Source organism: Anarhichas minor, unplaced genomic scaffold (assembly GCF_050575085.1).
Source record: "Anarhichas minor isolate MPS153535 unplaced genomic scaffold, ASM5057508v1 ptg000029l, whole genome shotgun sequence".
Lineage (NCBI taxonomy): Eukaryota > Metazoa > Chordata > Actinopteri > Perciformes > Anarhichadidae > Anarhichas > Anarhichas minor.
Window position 1 is genome coordinate 954979 of NW_027466475.1, and position 21187 is coordinate 976165.

Below are 21187 nucleotides of genomic sequence, written 5' to 3' on the forward strand. Positions count from 1 at the left end.
AATATCCATACCCTTTCTGTCCAGTGAAAACCATGCATCTCCAAATTTGGTTGATTTTTAATCTATCTGAAGGATGAAGTATTATTTGTATGCATTTCTTATGATATACACTATTTAAAAATAATTAGCTTTACAAGAAGTAGTTAAAATTATCTAGTAGATGCAAAATACACATTAATGCAGCAGTAATATTATTCAAAAAAACATAAATAGTAAAACACTGAGAAGGAAGATTTTATTCCATAAAGACAACTTTTACTTTTCCTACTTTGAGTAATCTGCAGATAATTGTTGAGTACTTATCCTTAAAGTAAGGTTTTGAATGCAGGGCTTGGAGTATTTTCACAGTGTTGTATTAGTACTTTTACTTAAGTAAAGGATAGAATACTTCCTCCTCCACTCATATCCTTGTAGTAGTAGTAGTAGTAGTAGTAGTAGTAGTAGCACCTTACTTTCAGTCTCCTTGTGAAATGTCCCCACCAGCTTTCCGTAGAATAGCTGCTGTTTTGTTGACATTTTTTTTATCCTCCATCAGCTGACTGTCCGCAAGTTCGCTGCCCAGTTTATGAACATCTTAGCGCACACACACACACATCAACACACGCACATCAACATGACATTATCCTGCCAACACTTAAACGTTAGCCAGTTAGCTTGTTGCTACTGTTAGCCAGCCTGTCGAGCTACAGCGGGGGAAGCTAACAGGCTAATTTTAGCCGATGTAAAGTGCAGCCATGGAGGGGATTCTGTACAAATGGACGAACTACATGACGGGTGAGTCGTCTGTCTGTCCGACAGATGTTTTAGAGAACTGTCTGTCTGTCCGACAGATGTTTTAGAGAACCGTCTGTCTGCAACCACAATGACTGAATGATGAATGGTGGTGTTTGTGTTTTAGCCAGCAGTGCTAATGTCTAACAATCCTCCTTTAAACGGTCAAATTTCGGCACAGATATTCATGTACAGTCATTTTACTGCAGCTTATTTCAACATATATTTAAACCTGCAGCTCTTGCTAATGTGGCATTATTTAATTATGCATTATAGCAATAACAAAGCAGCCCACAGTAACAGGGAGTATAGTGGCATCTGACCTTAATGATGGCAGCTCAGCATGTATAAATAATAGTGATAGAAGACAACATATACACTGCTTGTGACTATAAACTGCTACAGATCAATTCCAATACAAAATATACCAAGAAATAAAAACAGCAAAATAAAAGCACACCATTAAAAGGCCGTATAAAATACATTTACGGATGAATTATTGCAAAGTATGTACAGTAGGACAGGTGAAAAACAACAAGTGGTTGCACAACAGAGCTATATTTAGAATTAAATGAATGAATAAATAAATCTAATTAGTTGTCAGGCGAAGAGAGGATTTAAAAGCAGAAACAGTGTCAGCAGATCAGATACTAACTGGAAGACTGTTCCAGTTAGTATCGAAAATGAAAATTCCCCAATTTTTATTGCACTTAGTCGAGGAAGTTAGTCACCTTGACTCAACTGTGTCACATGATCTGTTGCTCAAATGGCCTCAGTGCAAAATGTAGAAACATTTAAATAAAGGGGAAGCAAACTACGTCAACATTAAGTTAATTTATCATTTCAACCGTGACAAAGGACGAGGTCGACTCAGATATTACATTAAAGGGGTGAGCAGGTTTATCACTGAACATACCATAATATCATCATTAGTTGCAACCATAGAATCCACCATTCATGCAATATCTCTGCTTCTGGTGCATCAGTTACATTAAAGTGTTTACAGAGACAGACATTTGTTACTCTTCTGTGTTCAGGCTGGCAGCCGCGCTGGTTCGTCTTAGAGAACGGAGTCATCTCTTACTACGACAGCGAGGACGACGTCGGCAAAGGAAGCAAAGGATCCATCAAGATGTCCGTGTGTGACATTAAAGGTCAGATTTCATTTGTTGTACACCTTCGCCCGTCCTCACTCGTGGTGCTAAACACATTCAAACACGTCCACCAAACACCGTTTGTGTTTTATTTCTCAGTTCATCCGACGGATATAACGCGTCTGGAGTTGATCATCCCCGGCGAGCAGCATTTCTACGTCCGAGCTGTGAACGCCGCGGAGCGACAGAGGTGGCTGGTGGCTTTAGGCTCGTCCAAAGCTGGAACACTGGACAGTCACAAACACAAAGGTACACATCTGTCTGTCTGCCTCCTCTGGGTTGTTTCCTCTTTCTGTAGGAAAACACTTTTAACTGTGTGTGTGTGTGTGTGTGTGTGTGTTGCCAGGTCCAGACTGTCTGAAGACGAAGATGTCTGAACTTCGTCTGTACTGCGACCTCCTCGTCCAGCAGGTCCAAACCATCCAATCACAGCACACCTCTGACGCAGAGGAAACGCCCACTTCTGAGGCAACACATCTTCTGTTAATCCCAAACATTTGATTGTCCCATCGTTATTTCCACGAAGTTAGACTCGTACCAAAACACATATTGTACAGACAGAAAGGGTTACATCTTACATCTACTGTAGGATGTTTTTATTCATCTTATCTTATGAGTGAGTGATGCAGTAACCACTACAGGTTATTTGTATTGTCTCCGTGTCTCCAGGCGTCTCTACTCAGTGCAACCTGTGCAACTTTCATCAGGACGTTGGAGGAGTGTATGACCCTCGCCAACCAGAGTATGACCCCCGAACTTCGGCCTCCTGAAAGGGTAATTCATGACACGCTTTCACACAAAAGATTAGACAATAGACATTAGTGACCGTTGTTCTGCTCGTAGCTGAAGCCCGCGTCGTTTTTCACTTGTTTTTTGTTCCATGCAGATATTTTGTCGTTGCAGGATGGACATCCTCCATTATTAAATACCGTTGTACGAATCAAATGTATTCTCTTCTGTCTTTTTGTCCGCCTGCACAGATGAAGAGGTCAATCAGTCACCCTGGAACATACAGCTTTGACCGGTGAGTTCAAACCACACGGTGCCGAGCCCGCTTCCCTCTACTTATAATAATAATAATAATAATAATAATAATAATAATAATAACTTAATTTTTAGCATTTTTCATGCACAGATGCAGCCCAAAGTGCCTTTCATAACAGGATCAAATGTTAATCAGCAAACAAAATATAAAATAAATGATAACAATACCGTAAAAAATTTAAAACAAAGAAATCACAGAGACTTCAGGATTTTATGCACTTTGACATCATACATGGCTGCTGTAATGAATTACTATTAACTTTGGCCTCCAGGAGGCAGCAACGCACATGACATTAAATACTTTGTGTCGGCCTTAACGGACAGCTTCACATCTTTTTACGCCTTTATTAAAACAATAGTCAGTTGTTCATATGAACTATGTTTTACTTGTTTTACAGCATATTTTACTAAATCATTTTTATTGGAAGTTCTTGTCCTTTGCAAAAAATAAAATCTATCTGAAGTTAATATGAAGCTTCAGCAGTCAAATCAAGTAGAATATCCTCCAAAAGTACAGTTGTTTTAGTGAGAAACTCCCTCTTTGTGTGTTAGTATCTCTCCTCCACAGCTCAGCAAAGAAATTCAGAATTTTACACAAGAAATGCTGCAACTTTGGAAGATATCCACTTGATTCTTGCCTCGAAATTAACTTTTTTACACATTTTTGTACATAACGAGGACTGTGAGTTTCATCCCCCGTCATTTGCATTAAGAAGAGACAGCATCAAGCAAAACATGTTACTATGTTCATTATGACACCTGAAAAAACGTTTTATTTATGTTATTTAAACAAAACTACTAAATGGTTTTATCTCCTCAGAGGAAGCAAACATCTCCCCCTGATCTTGGAAAATGAAATGTGTTTTTTTTGTGGTTGTACAAAATCTATTGTCTAGTGTATGCAACGTTAAATGAGGCAGCCAGAACAATAATTACAAGTGTCGACTGAGGCGAGAACGTTTCCTTTTTGAGCTTTAATCATTTATTTCTGTTGTTTTTCTCAGGTTCGGCGTGCTAAAGGAGTACTTGAGTGGAGGTCAAAAGTCAACTCAGCGCAGGCACCGGACGTGCTCCGACAGCTCGCTTTATGATACTGAACGTAAGACACGCTGCCTTATTCTATTGATGCAAAGGTGGAAGAAGTACTGAAGTCTTTTACTTTGGTAAAAGTAGCAAAACCACAGCATAGAAGTACTCTGTTCAGGGTATGTGGAAGAATCCTGAAGTTAAATGTATTACCTTTTTAAACCCTTTTTATATATTTGTGTGTGTGTGTGTTATAGGTGTGCTGCCCAGTGTCAACGGAGACTCGTCCTCCATCCCCGAGGAGAGGGGAGGCAGCGTGAGTCCAAAGACCACGCCCACTGACACAGACACTGACCTGTCCATCTGAAGACCAGACGGCACCAACGTCAGCGTCGTCTTCGTTAAGCAGAGGGATGAGTTCACCGTCTCCTCCAGGATTATCCTTCTTGTACTTTTTCTCTGACGTGAGCTGATCGCCAAACACGTGCACTTTGGAATCGTAATGATTGTTAGTTTTTTATTTTTTATTTTTTTTTAAGTGTTTCAGTTGCACAGTACACACTGGAGACAACAGCACCTGAGACACGGTGAGTATTAAAGTACACGATGCTTTGAGCTGCTGAGGAACACACTCGTGGAGACGATGGAAGGGATTGTGATCTGAAGCTCCAGTCCTGGACAAATGTGTGAATGAAAACGTTCCTGTTACAGCGGCTCACCTGGACCGTCTGAGTGGCGGCCAGGTGAGGACTGTGATTGTCGTAGGCAGCTCCCTGACGCAGTGCGAAGACCAATAACTGACCCGAGAATGTGCTGGAAATGTTGTATTTTGGAGGTTGTGTTGTTTTTATGAGGTCTGGCACAGTATTTTCTGCCTTTTTTTCCACATGCTCAAGAAGTTGCCTAGCTTTTTTTCTTACCTTGGGAACTTGCCAAGCATCTTCTACATTCCTCTTCCAGGCCTCCGTAGTTGTGCTCGTCTGCTGAAAGCAAAGATAAAAAGAAGGACTCCGTCCCTCTTCCTGCTAGCTTCTTGAGTGTCGCTGTGGATGAAACCGTACTGATAAAATAAAATGGCGTCTCTGCAGGTCATCTCTGTTAAAGTACACTCACAGTGAGCCGAGGGTCATCAGATGCCAAAGTTTGCACAAACGCCAACATTAAACGTGCCATCACGCTTTTTTCCTACGAAGCTTCTCCTCAGTAGTTCAACTTGTCAATAGATGTGAATGTGTGCAAGTTCCTGCCTTTTTATCTTTGTATTTGAGTGTTTTCTTGCATTTATTTTTGCCAAATGGGACCCTGAGAAGACAGAAAGTACAGTGGCCCTGAGAGCTCAACTGCATCTCTAGAAAAGACAAAACACAAACAAATTAAGAGACACAATCACAGAGTTGTTTATTTGCTTTCGTTAGTTGCAGTGTGTTGAGCTCTCAGGGCCGTAAATAAGTGCTTTATAAACGATGGAGGATCGAGTTCAGATGATGCCTTTACTCTGCACACTTTTAACTTGCCAAAGCTAACTTACTTAGCATGTTTGTGCCACGTCTCAAACTGCCTCTACTCTTCCAGTAGTGGAGCAAAGAAAGCTCGTCTACGGTGGATTAAATTAGCATTAAATATTAAAAACACATGGAGGGCGTAGGACAAATCAACCTTCAGGTAAAACATTTTAAATGATTAGCGAGAGAATCAGAGCAGTGAAAACAAACAGACACAACTCATGAGTCTAGTTTCCTGTCTTGATAAATCACCTTTTAAAGGTGCAGTCAGTGATTCTTTTAGTCAAATTCAGCAAATATGTCCTCAGCTGTCTGTTCTGTGTGAGCGCTGAGAAAAACATCTGGTGTTCATACACAGCCGGCTCTGTACGTGTGAGATTATTCCAGCCAATCGGCAACAATGAGGCGTTTTGTGTGCTCGTGCACCGGACAGAGGAAAGTTCACGGACGTATGAAGAGACGGGCTTGTGAACTGCTTTGCTGTTTGAAACACATTCAGGAGACGTCATCTGAACAATAGTGACGTAAACAATCGACTAACACAGGAAACCACCCTGATGTTGATCCTGTTATGGACGGAGATGAACCGTGGTGTAATCCTTCACCTCTAAACTCTTTAGGAGGCAGTTCACTCCTTCACAAGGGCCAAAAAAACCACATTTATAGTGTGTTTGTATTTACCTTTTTAAGACACTTTAATATAAACATGTAAAACATGTTTTGGCCTGGAGGGATTATGTCCACACGAACTGACCACAGCTGTCTAAATCTATCCACCAATCAGATCGTTTCACGTTCAAACAGTTATTAAAGAGAATAAAGTTAAATTCAGTGTGTAGCTGTGCTTGTTTTTGCACTTTAGACTTAAAAATAATGTCCTTTTGAATGTTAGTGCTCTGAAAAAGGTACTGTGGTGGGTAACAGTGACAACGATTGTGAAACTGATATTAATGTTTATTTTTGTTTAGTGTCTTATTTTGAAAGGGTGTTCTGGATTTGCAGCAGCCATGACATGTGACGAGACTTCCTCCTTGTGTTCAGGATTTGTTATGAAAATAATTGTTTATAACAGCATGGTAGGTCTATATTTAATCTTTATATTTCTTTTTTTACTTTATCAGATGATTTTATTTATACACAAACAGATTGATTTTGTAGTTAAAACCGTTAAAAGTAGTTAAGAACAGGTACAACTTAAATTGGTAAACAAAGATGAAACAAGAATAATACATTTAAATAGATCAAAAAAACAAGTAGTCAGCTATTTAGAATGAGCATTCGCTGTAAATTATCCCCAAATTAATTAATTTTCAGATTTTTCCGTAACTTTTAAAGACGCTGTATGAATGATCAGGTGTGTGAATGTTCTCTACACTGTTTTGGAAGTTTTAACACCCTTCATTGTGATCTCATCTCACTCGCTTTTAAAGGAACAGTTCAACGTTTTGGGCAATTTGCTTTAAGATTGACATCACTCTCTAATTATGTGTCTGCTAATTCATCTGTAATCTGTGTGGTTTGTCTACAGACTAAACAAACGAGATGTAACGCGTGATCTTTATAGACTGGCTGGATTTTGTTCAGGGCCAGGCTAGCAGTTTCCCCCTGTTCCCAGTCTTTGTGCTAAGCTAAGCTAACCATCCAGCTTCGTGTTGACAGTACAGACATGAGAGCGGTATCAATCAAAGTGGATAAACTCATTGACCAAAATGTCAAAACTCTTCCTTTAAGTCTACACACACGGCTCTGCTTCTCGTTGAGAGGAAGACTCACTTTAACTAAACTGACTCATGTTGTCTTGAGGTGATGACGGCCTGTTGGACAAACCAGCGCAGAGATTTTCATGCCTTAAGTGTCTCAACGCGTGTGGTTGTATCAGACTTTGCATTATATAAATAAAACTAATATTTTAAAAGTGTATTTATGGGAGTTTGTTTGTTTGTTTAAAAGTGTTATTTTGTGTGTTAGGGATGTCCAACCTGCCATTAAGCATACATAAATGTGACTCTTTTATACATTAAAAATAATCAACTCAATAATCAATAATCAATTAATCAATAATCAACTGTAATAACCTCACTGCAGTGAGCCTTCACTTCAACAGTACGACAGGAACCGTTTGTGCCTATTTGCCTCCAACAACAGTTTCCTGTCTCACCTTCACGAATCACAGACGGACAGATTCCAAATAAATGAAAAACAAAATAAATACAAAGAAGCTCTTTGTGTGATGTGTGTGTGTGTGTGTGTGGTTTGTTCCACCTACACTAGCTGCTAAGTCTCTCCAGATGTCTCCACTGAGACAAAGTGTTTCCACCACCACTGCCAACACACACACACACACACACACACACACAGACACACACACTCACACACACGCACGCATATGTAGATGTCATTGGTAGCAAAAGATGCAGGTTTCTGAGTTAGTAAAAACGGACATGGCCGATACACAGAGAGACATAAAGAGGAATATTATTTCCATTTTTTCCTTTCCTCAATTTCAGTTTATGGGTTAATGTGTGGAGAGTTTCATCTCAATCTGTTTTCTGAATAAATGAAAACTCGTTGGCAAAAATTAAGATTAACATAAGAATTGAGGTTATCTTCTAAGATTCTCAATCGATTAATAAATTACAAAAATCTGTTTAAAAATGTTTTTTTTTTTCCTACAAAGGAACGCAGATATTTCCACTGATGACAGTGATCCTACACATAAATAAATATATATAAAGGCAGCTATTAGTCTACCAACTGTATTTATGTGACAGGCAGCATCTTTATTCTTTGTATAATATGAACGTCTTATTCTTAAAGTCACTGAGAAATACTAAAACTTGTTAGTAAAAGTGTTTATTTGTGCAAGTTTAGCATTAATAAATGTTACCTTTTGCCTGATGTGTGTTTACATTATTGCAATCAGTTAATATAACTATTTAAAATATAGAAACTCCAAACTCTTATACAGACTTTACTCTGCTTACGTGTCATATCTAAACCACCTTTATTAGCACAAAGAGAGACTCATTTTGAGTCTATTTTGAATCAAATCGTGAGATACTGAAGGATTCAAACCTCTCATCATGAGCTGCACTTAACTCACTGAATATGCATCTGGTATTGAACGATGTGATGTAACACAGTGTTTCATTGTCACAACAGCTAAATTAATGCACATAGTAATGAAAACAAGCCAGACGAGCATGTTTTCCTCTTTGATTGACACAATTTACATCTCAAAAATAACAATCAAACAAGAAGAGCTCCATATGATACTCCCCCAAATATTATTAATGTTAGTTTTAACTTATATATCTAGCCCAAAAAACTAATTATGTTTTAAATGCTCAAACCCATCTAGTCTTTGGGCCAATCGCCTTTATGAACATAGCTTCGCTTATTAATTGTTGCAGATTTCTTGTTTCAGGCTTCATGTTGGGAAAACACACGTTAGATTTATCAAATTAGAAACAAGACCGTCATCAAAATGATAACAATGCAAACCATGATGCATAGATAGTTTGTTTAAATGCATACCTATTAACTTTAAAGGTTCTTGTGTTACGGTACCCGAATAACACTGAATGAGGCTGCAAAAGCTGTACATTTAAGCAGCTGTAGTCCTGAGGATTCAGAGTATTACATTTTGCAGTGGTGGAATGTACATTTACTCAAATTAACTGCACAATGAGTACTTTTACTCACTTAGTAATCCGTGAAAATACATTGTGGTATTAGTACTTTTACATAAGTAAAGGATCTGAATACTACTTCCAGCACTGCTTTTTTGGGTTGTTACGATAAAGAAGAACATCACAAGATAAAAAAAAAAAAAAAAAAACATATTTCTGATATTATTAAACTAATTCATTTTGCATCTGAGGATTTGTTTTGGAAAATGCTGCAACGACCAGAATGCTATTCTCTCTCTCTCTCTAAGTCTGTCAATTAGTGATAATGGACCCTGTCGGCTGACAGAAGACCACTCCCTCCATCTCTCCTCCCTCCCTCCTAGACACACACACACACACACACACATACATACACACACACTCTCTCTCTCTCTCTCTCTGTCTGTCTGTCTTTCTTTCTACCTCTCAGTCAGTAATAATGGAGCCCAGCAGTCCGAAGAAGATCCAGTTTGCTGTCCCTCCGCTGCAGGGACAGCTGGACCCACAGGCCGCCGAACATGTGAGTGTATCTGAATATATGTGTGTGTGTGTGTGTGTGTGTGTGTGTGTGAGGGCGGTGGGGTCATATATGTGAGGGCTGAATAAGGCTTCTGTGTGTTATCTGGTCTGGAATTTTCTGTGTGTGGGTGCAGACCAGCATGTGCGCACAAGTCTCATGAAAACTGCTGTTTGTGTATCTGTGTGATGGCGTGTGTTCGTCATATTTAAACGCATGTTGACGCATTTCGTCAAAGAGTTTAAAGGAAATATTTGAGAGCAGATGGAAGATTAAAGGGAAAACCCGCCCGACAACACTACACATCTAGTATTCTTTAAATGTTTACTGTAGTTTCACTGATTCACATTTCACACAAACACTTCAAATATTAATTATCAGAAAATTTCCTTTGTTTCACAATTAGCTGATGATGTAAATGTGACCATATAGAAAGATCAATCAGAGCTAAATTCATCTGCAGCTGATTGCATAAAGTTCACACCCGTTCTCTCCTGGGGTGGGAGCGCTGAAAGGCATTCTGGGAAACACAGGATCACCAACAAATGGATCTTTCCAAAGCAAAAGCGGGAAAAAAGGCCAATTCAAATGTACAGAAAACACTGCAGACGTATAGTTTTCCTCTCTGTGATTGTGAACGACACCTACATAAGCTGATCTTTCATATGCACTTAGTCAGGGAGTTGAACCCGCTCTCTTTAAGGCCTTTGCTCTTTACCGACGTTCTCTGTGAACGGTTTGCTGGATGGAAACAGGAAGTTCGTTTCTGAGGAAGCTGGTAATGAACAGTGACAGATTAGGGCCCCTCTGTGGCTGTTTGGGGAGCCCCCCCCCCCCGTCTTGGAAACCTTCGACATAAAGATAAATTCTAGCGATGGTTTTATGAGATGGCATCTTGTAAACCAAGTCCAGGATGACGATGAACATTTACATTCCTGCAGTCGCTCCCTTCGCCTGAGATCCAATCAGAATAAACACTTTCTGCAGTTTTCTTTATAGTGGGTACGCTGGTTATTACAGCTGAGCAAGCGCTCTGTAAATCTCTGGGACTACAGGTTTCTCACGTTAATGTCAGCAAGACGTATTTTTGCAGCGTGCATTTTGTTTTTAAATGAACGACTGGTTGGCGATAGTAATACATGCTGTTCTATGCACTTGCTACGGTGGAGCGTGTGGGAAAGTTGTGCTTTTAAAAAGTTAAATAGGCACTAGAACTTTTAAGTGGGTTGTTATATTTTTAGGAGTCATTTGAGATAATAACTAAAGCCTGAAGTATTCCAGGAGTTAATGATATGCGCTCAATTAGGTTTGCACAAATAAGCAGGAGTGTGTATTTACGGTGTAAGAAGAGCCGGGATAATTAAGTCCTGTTGATGGTTTTATTTAACGTTTAGTTGGACAGTCAGCTGGTTTTTAAAGCCAAACTACTGGGACAGTTGTTAAGAAGTCAAGAGTGTCTCATCACACGTTACCAAAAAACGATAAAAACACTAAAAGTAAGACTGTAGTGAGAGGATTAAAACAAACAGGTTTAAGCTTTAAGGTTTCTGTTCTGATGTACACGGTTAACGTTTGATCAGAGGGCTGAGGGAAGTTTATACCATATTATGACAAATATCTTTGTGTGTTTACCTCAGATCCGTCGCAGAAGACCAACTCCTGCTACTCTGCAGATCTACAGACAACCTGGCACAGGTGAGAGAGAGAGAGAGAGAGAGAGAGAGAGAGAGAGAGAGAGAGAGAGAGAGAGACAGACATACAGACAGACAGAGAGAGAGAGAAGGAGAGAGAGAGAGACAGACAGAGAAGGAGAGAGAGAGAGAGACAGACAGACAGACAGACAGACAGACAGACAGACAGACAGACAGACAGAGAGAGAGACAGACAGACAGAGAGAGAAGGAGAGAGAGAGAGGAGAGAGAGAGAGACAGACAGAGAAGGAGAGAGAGAGAGAGAGAGATGAGAGGGAGAAAATGATGAGCGAGAGATGAGAGAGCTGAAAAGCAGCAGCTATAATGGAATCTTTATTAGATTTGTGCTGCAGCTTTTGGTAAGTGATCTCAGTGTTCAGACGGGACTGATGGATGCTTAAAGTGTGTGTGTGTGTGTGTAGGCATATTTTACATGTCTTGTGGGGACATAAATCGAATACAGTCACATTGTGGGGACTCATCAGCACGGACGTCCCCATAACGTAAATCATGACGTTTTAGGGTGAAGACTTGGTTTAAGGTCAGGTTAAGGGTTAGGATCTGTGACGGTTAAGGTTCAGGTAAGTCTCAAGGAAAGAAATGTAAGTCAATGTAATGTCCCCAAAAGTCATGAAAACACTACTGTGTGTGTGTGTGTGTGTGTGTGTGTGTGTGTGTGTGCATGTGTGTGTGCGTGCTCTTATAAACCTCCACAGGAAGCCACTGATTGAATAATCGGCCTGATTCCATTTTGTGAGCTCAGCTCAGAGAGGCTGGTTCCACTAGAGTTGTATTCAACCAGGATTTGGAATACATTTGTTCTGTCCCTCTATAAATTTAAGGGTTATTATGGCCTTAAAAAGAAGTGCACTTCTAAATATTTCGACAATTCACCACAGTCAGTGTGTGGAAACCAGCTGGCAGCTGTAAAAACAAGAAGTGACTGTTTGTAGCTTTGAAACAAAGAAGACCACTGTGACAAAGAGTGCAGATGTTGTAGGATTATTTTCAGTATTTTACCCAAATAACGTTTGGCATTTTGTCTTTAATAAATGTTTATGAATTCTGAAAGTATCTCACTTTCAGGGACATTAAAGGGAAACATGTGGGAATCATGTTTGGTCATTTTAAAAGATTTTTAAAGATTTATCTTCGTTCAGCTCAAAGTTGGCGTTTTGAAGTGGCGGAGATTTAAAACATCAACATTGAGCTGGAGGGGAGTTTAGGAGCCACAGTTTCAGTGGCTGACGTGTCCCTTTATTACCATAAACACACACTGTAGTTTATTTTGACTCAATTTCACACACAGCAACTTGCTGCCCCAATATTCACTAGAGCACCAAACTTAGATTAATCCGCTGCAGAAAATAGTCCCCAACAAATGCACTATTTCCTCCTGTTGGTTGTTTTTAAAGCTCTTCAGTAGGAACCAATGGGCTTGAGCTGGGGAGGTTGTAGAGTATTGAGTAATATTGTTGTTTTTTTCCTCTTTTCATGGGATTTGTTGGCAATAAAAACAGTAGAATACTTCTAGCTTTGTGCTTTAAAACAACAGAAGTGGAAAAAGTGAGTCAAAGGGAATTAATACACTTTTGTTCCAAAGCTAAACGTATTCTGAAAGCAGCTTCTAGCCGAGTTTGATAAAAGAGGAAAAAGACGATCAAAGCTTTCTACCCAACCTGACTGATGTGGTTTGAACCATCAGAGAGCAACAGACCCACTGACACTGTAATAAAACTAATGACAGTGTGCCATCCCGTTATAAAAGTGAGCTACTGACAAATCAATACAGACACAAAGAGCTGAATGCTGCCGTCTCATCTCTCTCTGCAGATGCTGGAGATCAACACAACGCCAGCGGAGAGACACAGGTTTGTACAAACGTTATGAAATCTGCTACAAACGCTTTAGAGTCGCTTCGGGGGATGAACTTCACATTTAAGGCTTCAGACATACGAGCCTGAAGTAACCTCTAATGTGTCCTAAACTGCTTAAAATGATCTCTTCTAAAATGTGGAACTGAATGAGAATGTATTCCATCTCCACTCCGTCATTTGACTTTTCAATATCAGACTGATTTCTCAGAGGAGGGACAAATCTTTGCCATTAAACTCTGATTAAACTGTTAAAATGTGAGTCTTCAATTAAAAGATTTAAAAGCTGCATTTCCTTAAATATTGTATTAACATTTGACACATTTGTTTTGACATCAAAAGGGTGAAAGCAGACAGTAATCTGTGAGATAAATGATGGCTTGTCTGGAAAATCAATGTTGTTTCACTGTAATGAGATCAGGAAGGACAACACTGTTGTTGTCTGTCCTGTCTCCTATTGGACGTTTGGTTTTATTTATAAGTAACAGAATGGTCTATTTCTGTTTACATTATATCTATAAGCATGTTGGTTAGCTTATGATATCTTTGAATCATCATTTACTGATTGTTATCTGGCTTATTGTTCTAGTTGTGTGACGGTTAAATCAGATGACATAATGTGTGTTTTTCTTCTATTCTTCAGACTTCAGAGTCGTCTCAGAGGAAGCAGAGCACCTTCGCCCCGCCCACCATGAAAGGTAAACACACAGGACACTCTTCAGCCTGGTTCTCCTGAGGTTTTGCAAAAATGCATAAAAGATGCTCTGTGCAGAAAGAAAGCAGAAGAAGTCCATTTAGCCCCGAGGAGATGATTAAGAGGAGCGTTTCAATTCTCAGGTTCCTCTGAAATCTACTGGTTTAACGGTCAAAATGTGAAAAGTGAGACGAGAACGTTTGCATCAAATAACGCAGAAGTGACAGTAAACGTCTGTGGAAAGTTCACTGTTGGTCCTTTTTTAAAATGTGTACGTCTTTCACGCTAAATATCTATTCATTCTGGCTCATTAGCAACAGAAGCATCTTTTGTCCTTCAGAAATTAGAATCCGTCAAAGTTGATTCACGGCGTGACCGACCCGACAATCAGCATCTTGACGTCACTCAGTGAATGTTAAACACGAGAGTAAAGACGAGAACCGGGGAGTTCCTCACCGCTGCTTTGTCATTCAGTGTGTGAACGTCTGTTCTCCGTTCAGAGCCGTGAATCCTACAGAATCCTTCAGTCTGCTGCCCCGTAATGTTCTTCAAAGTCTTTATTGTCATGAACTGGTGGTTGTGTTGCAGCTGTGTCCACATGTGTGTTTGCTTTTTTTTGCGTGGAAGTTCTGTTTGTTTTGTTTAATTACACTTTGTTTGTCTTTCTCCGTGTTATCTGAAGCTATTTCTGGGGTTTAACCCCCACGTTCTGTTCTGTTTTCTTCAGTATTTGTCCGAGACGTGTAGGTTCAGCTGGAGGGCGACGGTGACTTCTGATGGTTTGGTTTAGTTCGGTGGCTCGTGGGCTCGTTCTGGTTCTGTGTCACAGTCGAGATTGGGTTTGATTTCTTTTAAATTTAGTCAGTTACTGGACACAAATTACACGGAGATTTTTGTAATTAGTAAGAAAAAATGGAATCTAATCTGAATAGTTCACATCACAATCAAACCTTGAAAATATTGCACTTCATACTAAAAGAAAATGGACACAGCCACAAATATTTGAGCTGATAACCGATTACTGATTACTACCCGACCCTGGGCATATTAGGGAACAAAAAACACATTTTCTTTCATTTAAATTTAAATTCTTTAAATTCTAGGATATCAGCCTTCACCCAAAAACAATGGAGGTCAATGGAATGTAGTTTGTGGTGCTCACAGCTTTGAAAAATGACATTTGAAACAGTTTGACATCTCTTTTCAGAGTAAATGTCCTGGGAATTTATCCCATTTACGTCCATTTATGTGAATTTACTCACAGACCGCCTCATGAATATTTCTTAAAACCAATGATATCATATAGAGTGAATGGTAAAGCGGTGTGTGCATGTTTCTGTGTGCAGTGTGTCTGATAACACGGTTTTATGCTATGAAGACGAGTTGATTACTAATATTTACTGTTTGTGAGTTATTATTTCATTGGTAGTAGAAGTGTGTGTTTCGTTTGTTGACTTTTGGGAGAGCAGGATATGTAAGTTATACAGCGTATATATAGATATAGATCATCCACAGTTTGTGCAACAGAGCGTCTGATGGCTTCTATCTCTAAAATACTTTGTTGTTGTCATTTTGTTATCATCGCCTGAACTGAATAATTCATAAAACTGTCACATGGGGTTCAGAGGAAGCAGCGCTGCTACAACAGTTTAGAGAGGCGTTCATTATCACCACACCGTGTGTGTTTCGACTTCAAATATGAACGTGAGACGGAGAACTCTGCATTAATGAGTTTCTAGGAAAAGTTCCAGGTTAAGAGGGTTAAAGAAAGGAGGAAAAAACGAGGTGTGTATAAGTGTGTGTGTGTGTGTGTAGAGCTCTCTACCAGTGAGTGCAGCGCGGAGTTCCAGGAAGTGGAGACGGTGAAAGCTTTTCTTTTATTGATCCCGTCTGAGTGTGTGTGTGTGTGTGTGTGTGTGTGTGTGTGTGTGTGTAGGCCAGTTAGCTAATAGCCTCATGAGTAACTGCCAATGCACCAAATGCTTACATTTATATACCGCATGACCAGAAAAAAACATGTTTTATTTAATAATCGAATTAGGTTTTATTCTCACACTGTTTTTTTTATTATTATGTCAAGCGCAAAAAGCTGTTTTTATTTAAACTCATAAAAGCCTTTAATTATTTATTTTTTTGAGCACATTTTGGTAGCATTTATGTAAATATTTAATCTCTGCGGGCTCATGAAGCAGCGTCTACATATTAAACTCAATATAAGAGGAAGTAGTAGACTTGCAGTAGCTCCAAGAAAAATACTACCTTAAAGAATTGCATTGTTGTTCCCAAAACATCTACGAATGAGGGAAATTTCCCCAGCGACAGATATTTATGTTCCATACAAGATGTCAGGGAAAGCTACTGACTTGTTTTGCTACTCTTCTGTTGGATTTTTATTTGTTTTTTGTCAGTTTAATTTTTAAGTTATAATTTTAGTTATTTTGTGCTTTTTCCCACTCAGTTGCGACTCGTGTGTGTAGTTGAAGCGTCTCTCCACTAGGGGTGCTCTTCTCTCCTCAGAGCTTCAACTGGGGGTGGAGCAGCACCTTCTGGTGGCGGGGCTCTGTGACACAGACAGCCAGCTGAGCCCAATCACAGCACAGCTCTATGCCACTGCCTCCCTGTGGGCCAATCACAACGGGCCAGAGGAAGCCAATGGGAATGAGGCGGGTCTGCTGTTAGCCAATCAGGAAAGAGGAATGGCAGAGAGCAACAGTTCAGGGGGTAAACCGGTTTTTAAGTACACACTTAAACAGTGCGAACATGTAATTAAAACGTAGTTATCCAAAAAGTACAATTTGTTTTTCTTAATTATTAAAAAATACTTAAAAAGTAGTACTACTATTATTACTATTATTACTAGTATTTGATAGAGCCGACACAAAACAGAGATTTTGGGAGTTTTTTGGTCAAGTTAGATTTCATTTTGTCACATGAAGTTTGCCCCTTGCCTTATATACAAACAGCTTAAAACTGAATCAATCAACATTTTTTATTATTTCAACACGTTGCTTGTAAAAGTCTGCAGCTCTTTTAGTTAGTGTTAAGTCTGAGCTGCTCTTATCAACACGTGCAGAGCGCTGATAAACACTCTGTCCTCTACCTGCCCAGCAACGAACCACAGACAAAGTTAAGACAACTAGCAGCTTCAGAGACAAATATGTCTCTCAGGGGATGAAAACACAGCTAGAATAAGGGTAAATATTGAACTTAATACCACAAAATGATTCATAATGCTGCTCTGTATTTAGTGGATGTGTAAAAATGTAGCTAATACGTTAACGTTATTAGTCTGTCTGCTTGTTTGTTTTGTTGTTTGTTATTTTCTGCCCGCTAGTCACCAAAAATTGATGAATGCAGCTTTAAGTTTGTTCAACAATACGAGTTAAAGTAGATGAAACCAAAAAATATAGTATTACAATTTGAAAACTTAATAATTTCGGAAAAACAAACACTGACACACACACACACACACACACACACACACGCAGTCTTACTAATATGTCCACATCTCCATAATAACAGTCTATATTCTGTAAACCTCTTGACTACTAACATCACTAACATCTCTCTCTCCTCCCTCTCTTGTGGCTTTTGCATGATTTAATTTTCCCTCCTCTTCTACACCCCCCCCCCTCTTTCTCAGACTTGTCATGTGACCACAAACAGGAAGCGTCCAGCCCCGACTCCGTCTCCCGATAGCCACCTTTAGTCCACGTTTGTCTTTCAAATAACCACCTCTTCCTCGCTGCTCTTCATCTGATCCCACTAACACACCGCTTCACATAAACACTGTGTGCTCCTCACTCTCACTCTCTTTCTCTTTCACGCACACTTAAGAGATTTTAGTTCAACGTAACCAAATCAATTTAAAACTTAAATTACTGTCGGTGACGTTGGTGAGGTTTTGCTTGTGCAGAAATGGCTGTGAATAAAGATGTATTATATTGAAACATTTACCGAATGTCTGAGTATTCTTTATTTTAATAGATGGTTTTAAATCATCTATTTTTAAGCTAAAGCACAAAGAGTTTTGTAGTATTTGGGGGGTTTGCTTCACGTACATGGTGGTCTTTACGCTTCTACGGAACAAAGTGAAAATGTCAGAAGACAATTTCTGAAGAAATGACTGCTGAGCGACTGCTGTGCCTGACAGTTTATTTAATAGAGATTAAGCTGAGAGGCAACACTCAAAGTCTAGCATATTACTCTATGGTTTTTATATTGTAAAAATGTGTTTTTAAATTTGGGGGAAAAGTCCCTTTTTCCTGTTTTGGGCCTGAAAGTTGGGCAGTTGGATGAGTAACATATGTAAATCTGTTTGTTTCAATAGTTACATTGTTTGAAAGAGCACATGTTTCTACATTTTAATGAAAAAAATTATGTATGAGAAGTGAAAACTGGGAGTAAAGAGACATTTTAAAGAACAACGATGTCACACACTGAACATTGCGTCCATTTATTTGACTTCCAGGAAAACGTTGAATATTTCGTAAAAGTATTAAAGATATGAACACTACATCTAACAGCAACAGCGTCCTAAATGTGTTGAAGATTTGGCTGTTTGAATGAAGTTTCTACTTTGAATAATGTGGAGCTGCAGAAGAATAATAAGCAAGAAGAACATTCATTTAAATGTGGGAAAGTTTCCTGGAATATGTTGAATATATTCATGGAAAGTATTAAGGCAACGGACACAAAAGGGAATAGAAATCATCTCCTTATTGTGTTGAACATTTTGATGTGTGGACTCAGTTTCTACGTCGAAGAATGTGGACCTATAGTTAAAGTAGCGTACAAATAATAAAAGAGAAGAGAACATGTAGGAATCATGTTAATTGTCGTAAAAGTCTGATGGTTACCTAAACAATGTAACACAAACAAGGGTGGATTAGTAGCATTGGGACAACCATTAAGATATAAAGGGCTTGATTATAGGGCTTTATTATAGATATCTATATATATATAATCATTAATCCATTCATTCATTTTAGTCCCATCTGTGTGTGTAGGGAAGCTGAAAAGTGCTGTACCCGAGGAAGACGAGGAGGAAGCCAACCTTCAGGACGACTGATTCAGGAAAGAAATCTCAGCACAAAAGTGGCGGCCGATCTTCGCCGATCTGGACAAACCGACGGCCTCTGGCGTCCATCTTGAGTGTAGCACCTACAAGAACCAGACATCGATCAGCGGGAGTGTTCATGGACAAAACCGCTAACGTTTAGTTAGAGTCAAACCGGCTTCACTCTAGGACAGGAAACAGCTGACTTAGCACATTCACTTCAACACGACTCTACTGATGTCTAACCCCGAATATCATGCTCATCAACATTTAAATGTACCTTTATTTGCCCCGTTTTGAGTTTATGAATATGGTGAAAGCATAATCCCAACAGTTAACCTCAAACAGCCGCCATTTTAACACTTTTGGCGGGAAACTCGTGAACCCTGGATTAACTTGTTTTAATGCTGCGAGCTAACGAACTTTGACGTCATTATCATTTCAAAATACACGCACCGAATCTGAAAGTTTAATTTTATATTTGTTCTGCTAGCTAGCTACTACAGTTTAGCCAGGATAGCTAGCTAGCAATGGTTAACCACACGTGCTAGTTAGTTACTACAGTTATAGATATAGCTACTTCATTGTCAGCATTAAGTGTCAGTTTACTCTAAACTAAATTAGAAATAGAAAAAAACTGTTAAAAAACAGTTTAACATTTGTTTCTGAACTAACTAAATGCTAGCTTGCTAACTACATACGTGACTGAAGAAATATCGCAGGTATTTTCAAGGTTGTTTCCCTCCCCAAATTTTCATAAACGTCCACTCTGTGATCAGGAATTTGCAGGCAGTTGACACAACAGTTAACTCCTACAATATACTTATTAAAAAAAAATAAGTAATGCAATAAATAACGTAAATGTCTGCTGTGAAAAAAAGTCAGTTATATCGATAAATTTGGGTTTCACAACTTTTACAGATGCCAAGTGAAATATCAGTTTACAGTTGACCAGCACAGGTTTTGACTCATTTTTTAAATAAACATTAATTTGGAATCAGATTACTTCAAACAATTTTTTGTTGAATCAATGATTTGTTCTTTCATCTTCTGTTCCTCTGTATATGCAGTATGTAATCCTGTTTGTCACAATAACAGCAATAAAATGTCAGCATTGATTTCTATACATAACAGATAATAGGGTATAAAATGTGTGCTATTGCAATGTCCTAAGATTACGACAACTTCTCCGTCCTTCCATTATGATTATGGTATTAGTTTTGTTGTGGTCCCCCCTGGTGGCTTCTGTAGGACACTGTAGTGTTTAATAATTCTCTCCGACATAGTAAGAACATTTCAGCGACAGATGCCAGGGGAACAAACGATTTTGTGTAAAGCCTAAAATGAAATAGTTGATAATGAAGTAATGCACAGTTGAAATGTAATATTACAAGCAAGGAGTGTTGGATTTCACTATTCATCCTGTAGCTTTTATCAATTAAGAGTGTTGACAGATTTAATTAGTTTACAAAATCAACAGGATCTTAAATTTGGTCTATAAGACTAAGGTTTTGTGCTGGAATAGTCCCACTTTCTTTTAGAGATCATGTTCCAGGACATATTTAGTGATGATGTAGCTGGTATGACAGACACAGATCGCACAATAAACTAATATTCTCCTATCTGTGTAAGTTTGACTAAAAGACGGGCAATCTATGGCAATAACTTGTATATGAAATCCTCTCTTACGTGTTTAGAAATTAAGAAAAATGTATTATAGAATAATATAGCAGCCTAAATACCTCTACAGACTACTAATTGAACGTATAATATGATCCTGAGCATAAATTAGCTCTTTCAGATGGCAATGCTATACGATTTCAGAGAACACTGATAGATAGATGGCCTATAGTTAGAGGAAACTAGGACAAAGTTGAAATAATTTTCCAGTAAAACAAGATTTTCCAGGACATTTCTCTCACACGCGTTTTCTTTTGACTGGAAAATTGATCAACTGTTTTCCAGGTTTTGAAGCACACTTGGAAACCCTGTTTTAAGTGACTAATATGACAATGTAAGCAGTCTGTTGAGATACAGGATCCAACAGGGTTAAACCGATGGCACTACTTACAATCATTATCTTTTTATTAAGTGTTGCCACTTACCATGTTCTCACCTCACATCTCAGCCGAGGCCACATGCACGAACCACCGTCACACTCACAGCTCAGGTCTGACACAGCCC

The 21187-nt window shown here is 39.0% G+C and overlaps 2 protein-coding genes and 2 long non-coding RNA genes across 6 annotated transcripts; 3 read left to right on the plus strand and 1 right to left on the minus strand.

Moving 5' to 3' along the window:
* The first annotated feature begins 514 nt into the window (after positions 1-514).
* On the plus strand, positions 515-7417 carry plekha3 (pleckstrin homology domain containing, family A (phosphoinositide binding specific) member 3). Of its 2 annotated transcripts, XR_012957494.1 has the most exons (9): positions 515-774; positions 1809-1925; positions 2025-2174; positions 2272-2393; positions 2595-2699; positions 2906-2949; positions 3974-4068; positions 4253-4459; positions 4535-7417. XR_012957494.1 is itself a non-coding variant. In XM_076104219.1 (8 exons), exons 1-8 carry the CDS (start codon positions 735-737, stop codon positions 4360-4362), a joined length of 783 nt encoding a protein of 260 aa, XP_075960334.1. In that variant the 5' UTR covers positions 515-734; the 3' UTR covers positions 4363-7417. The 2 variants fall into 2 exon arrangements, 1 of the variants encoding a protein (XP_075960334.1); XM_076104219.1 differs by having other exon boundaries at positions 4253-7417.
* Positions 7418-7566: 149 nt separating this feature from the next.
* On the plus strand, positions 7567-20625 carry LOC142964086 (protein phosphatase 1 regulatory subunit 1C-like). Of its 2 annotated transcripts, XM_076104223.1 has the most exons (6): positions 7567-9688; positions 11323-11380; positions 13210-13247; positions 13894-13948; positions 16462-16665; positions 18954-20625. In XM_076104223.1, exons 1-6 carry the CDS (start codon positions 9608-9610, stop codon positions 19013-19015), a joined length of 498 nt encoding a protein of 165 aa, XP_075960338.1. In that variant the 5' UTR covers positions 7567-9607; the 3' UTR covers positions 19016-20625. The 2 variants fall into 2 exon arrangements, with proteins under 2 accessions (XP_075960338.1, XP_075960339.1); XM_076104224.1 differs by lacking the exon at positions 16462-16665.
* On the minus strand, positions 8481-19617 carry LOC142964087 (uncharacterized). The gene is made up of 3 exons (XR_012957495.1): positions 18975-19617; positions 11318-11371; positions 8481-10236 (listed from the first exon to the last, which is right to left on the minus strand). It is a non-coding gene; the product is annotated as an uncharacterized LOC142964087 (long non-coding RNA).
* Positions 16961-17900, plus strand: LOC142964015 (uncharacterized). The gene is made up of 2 exons (XR_012957490.1): positions 16961-17138; positions 17588-17900. It is a non-coding gene; the product is annotated as an uncharacterized LOC142964015 (long non-coding RNA).
* Positions 20626-21187: the final 562 nt, after the last annotated feature.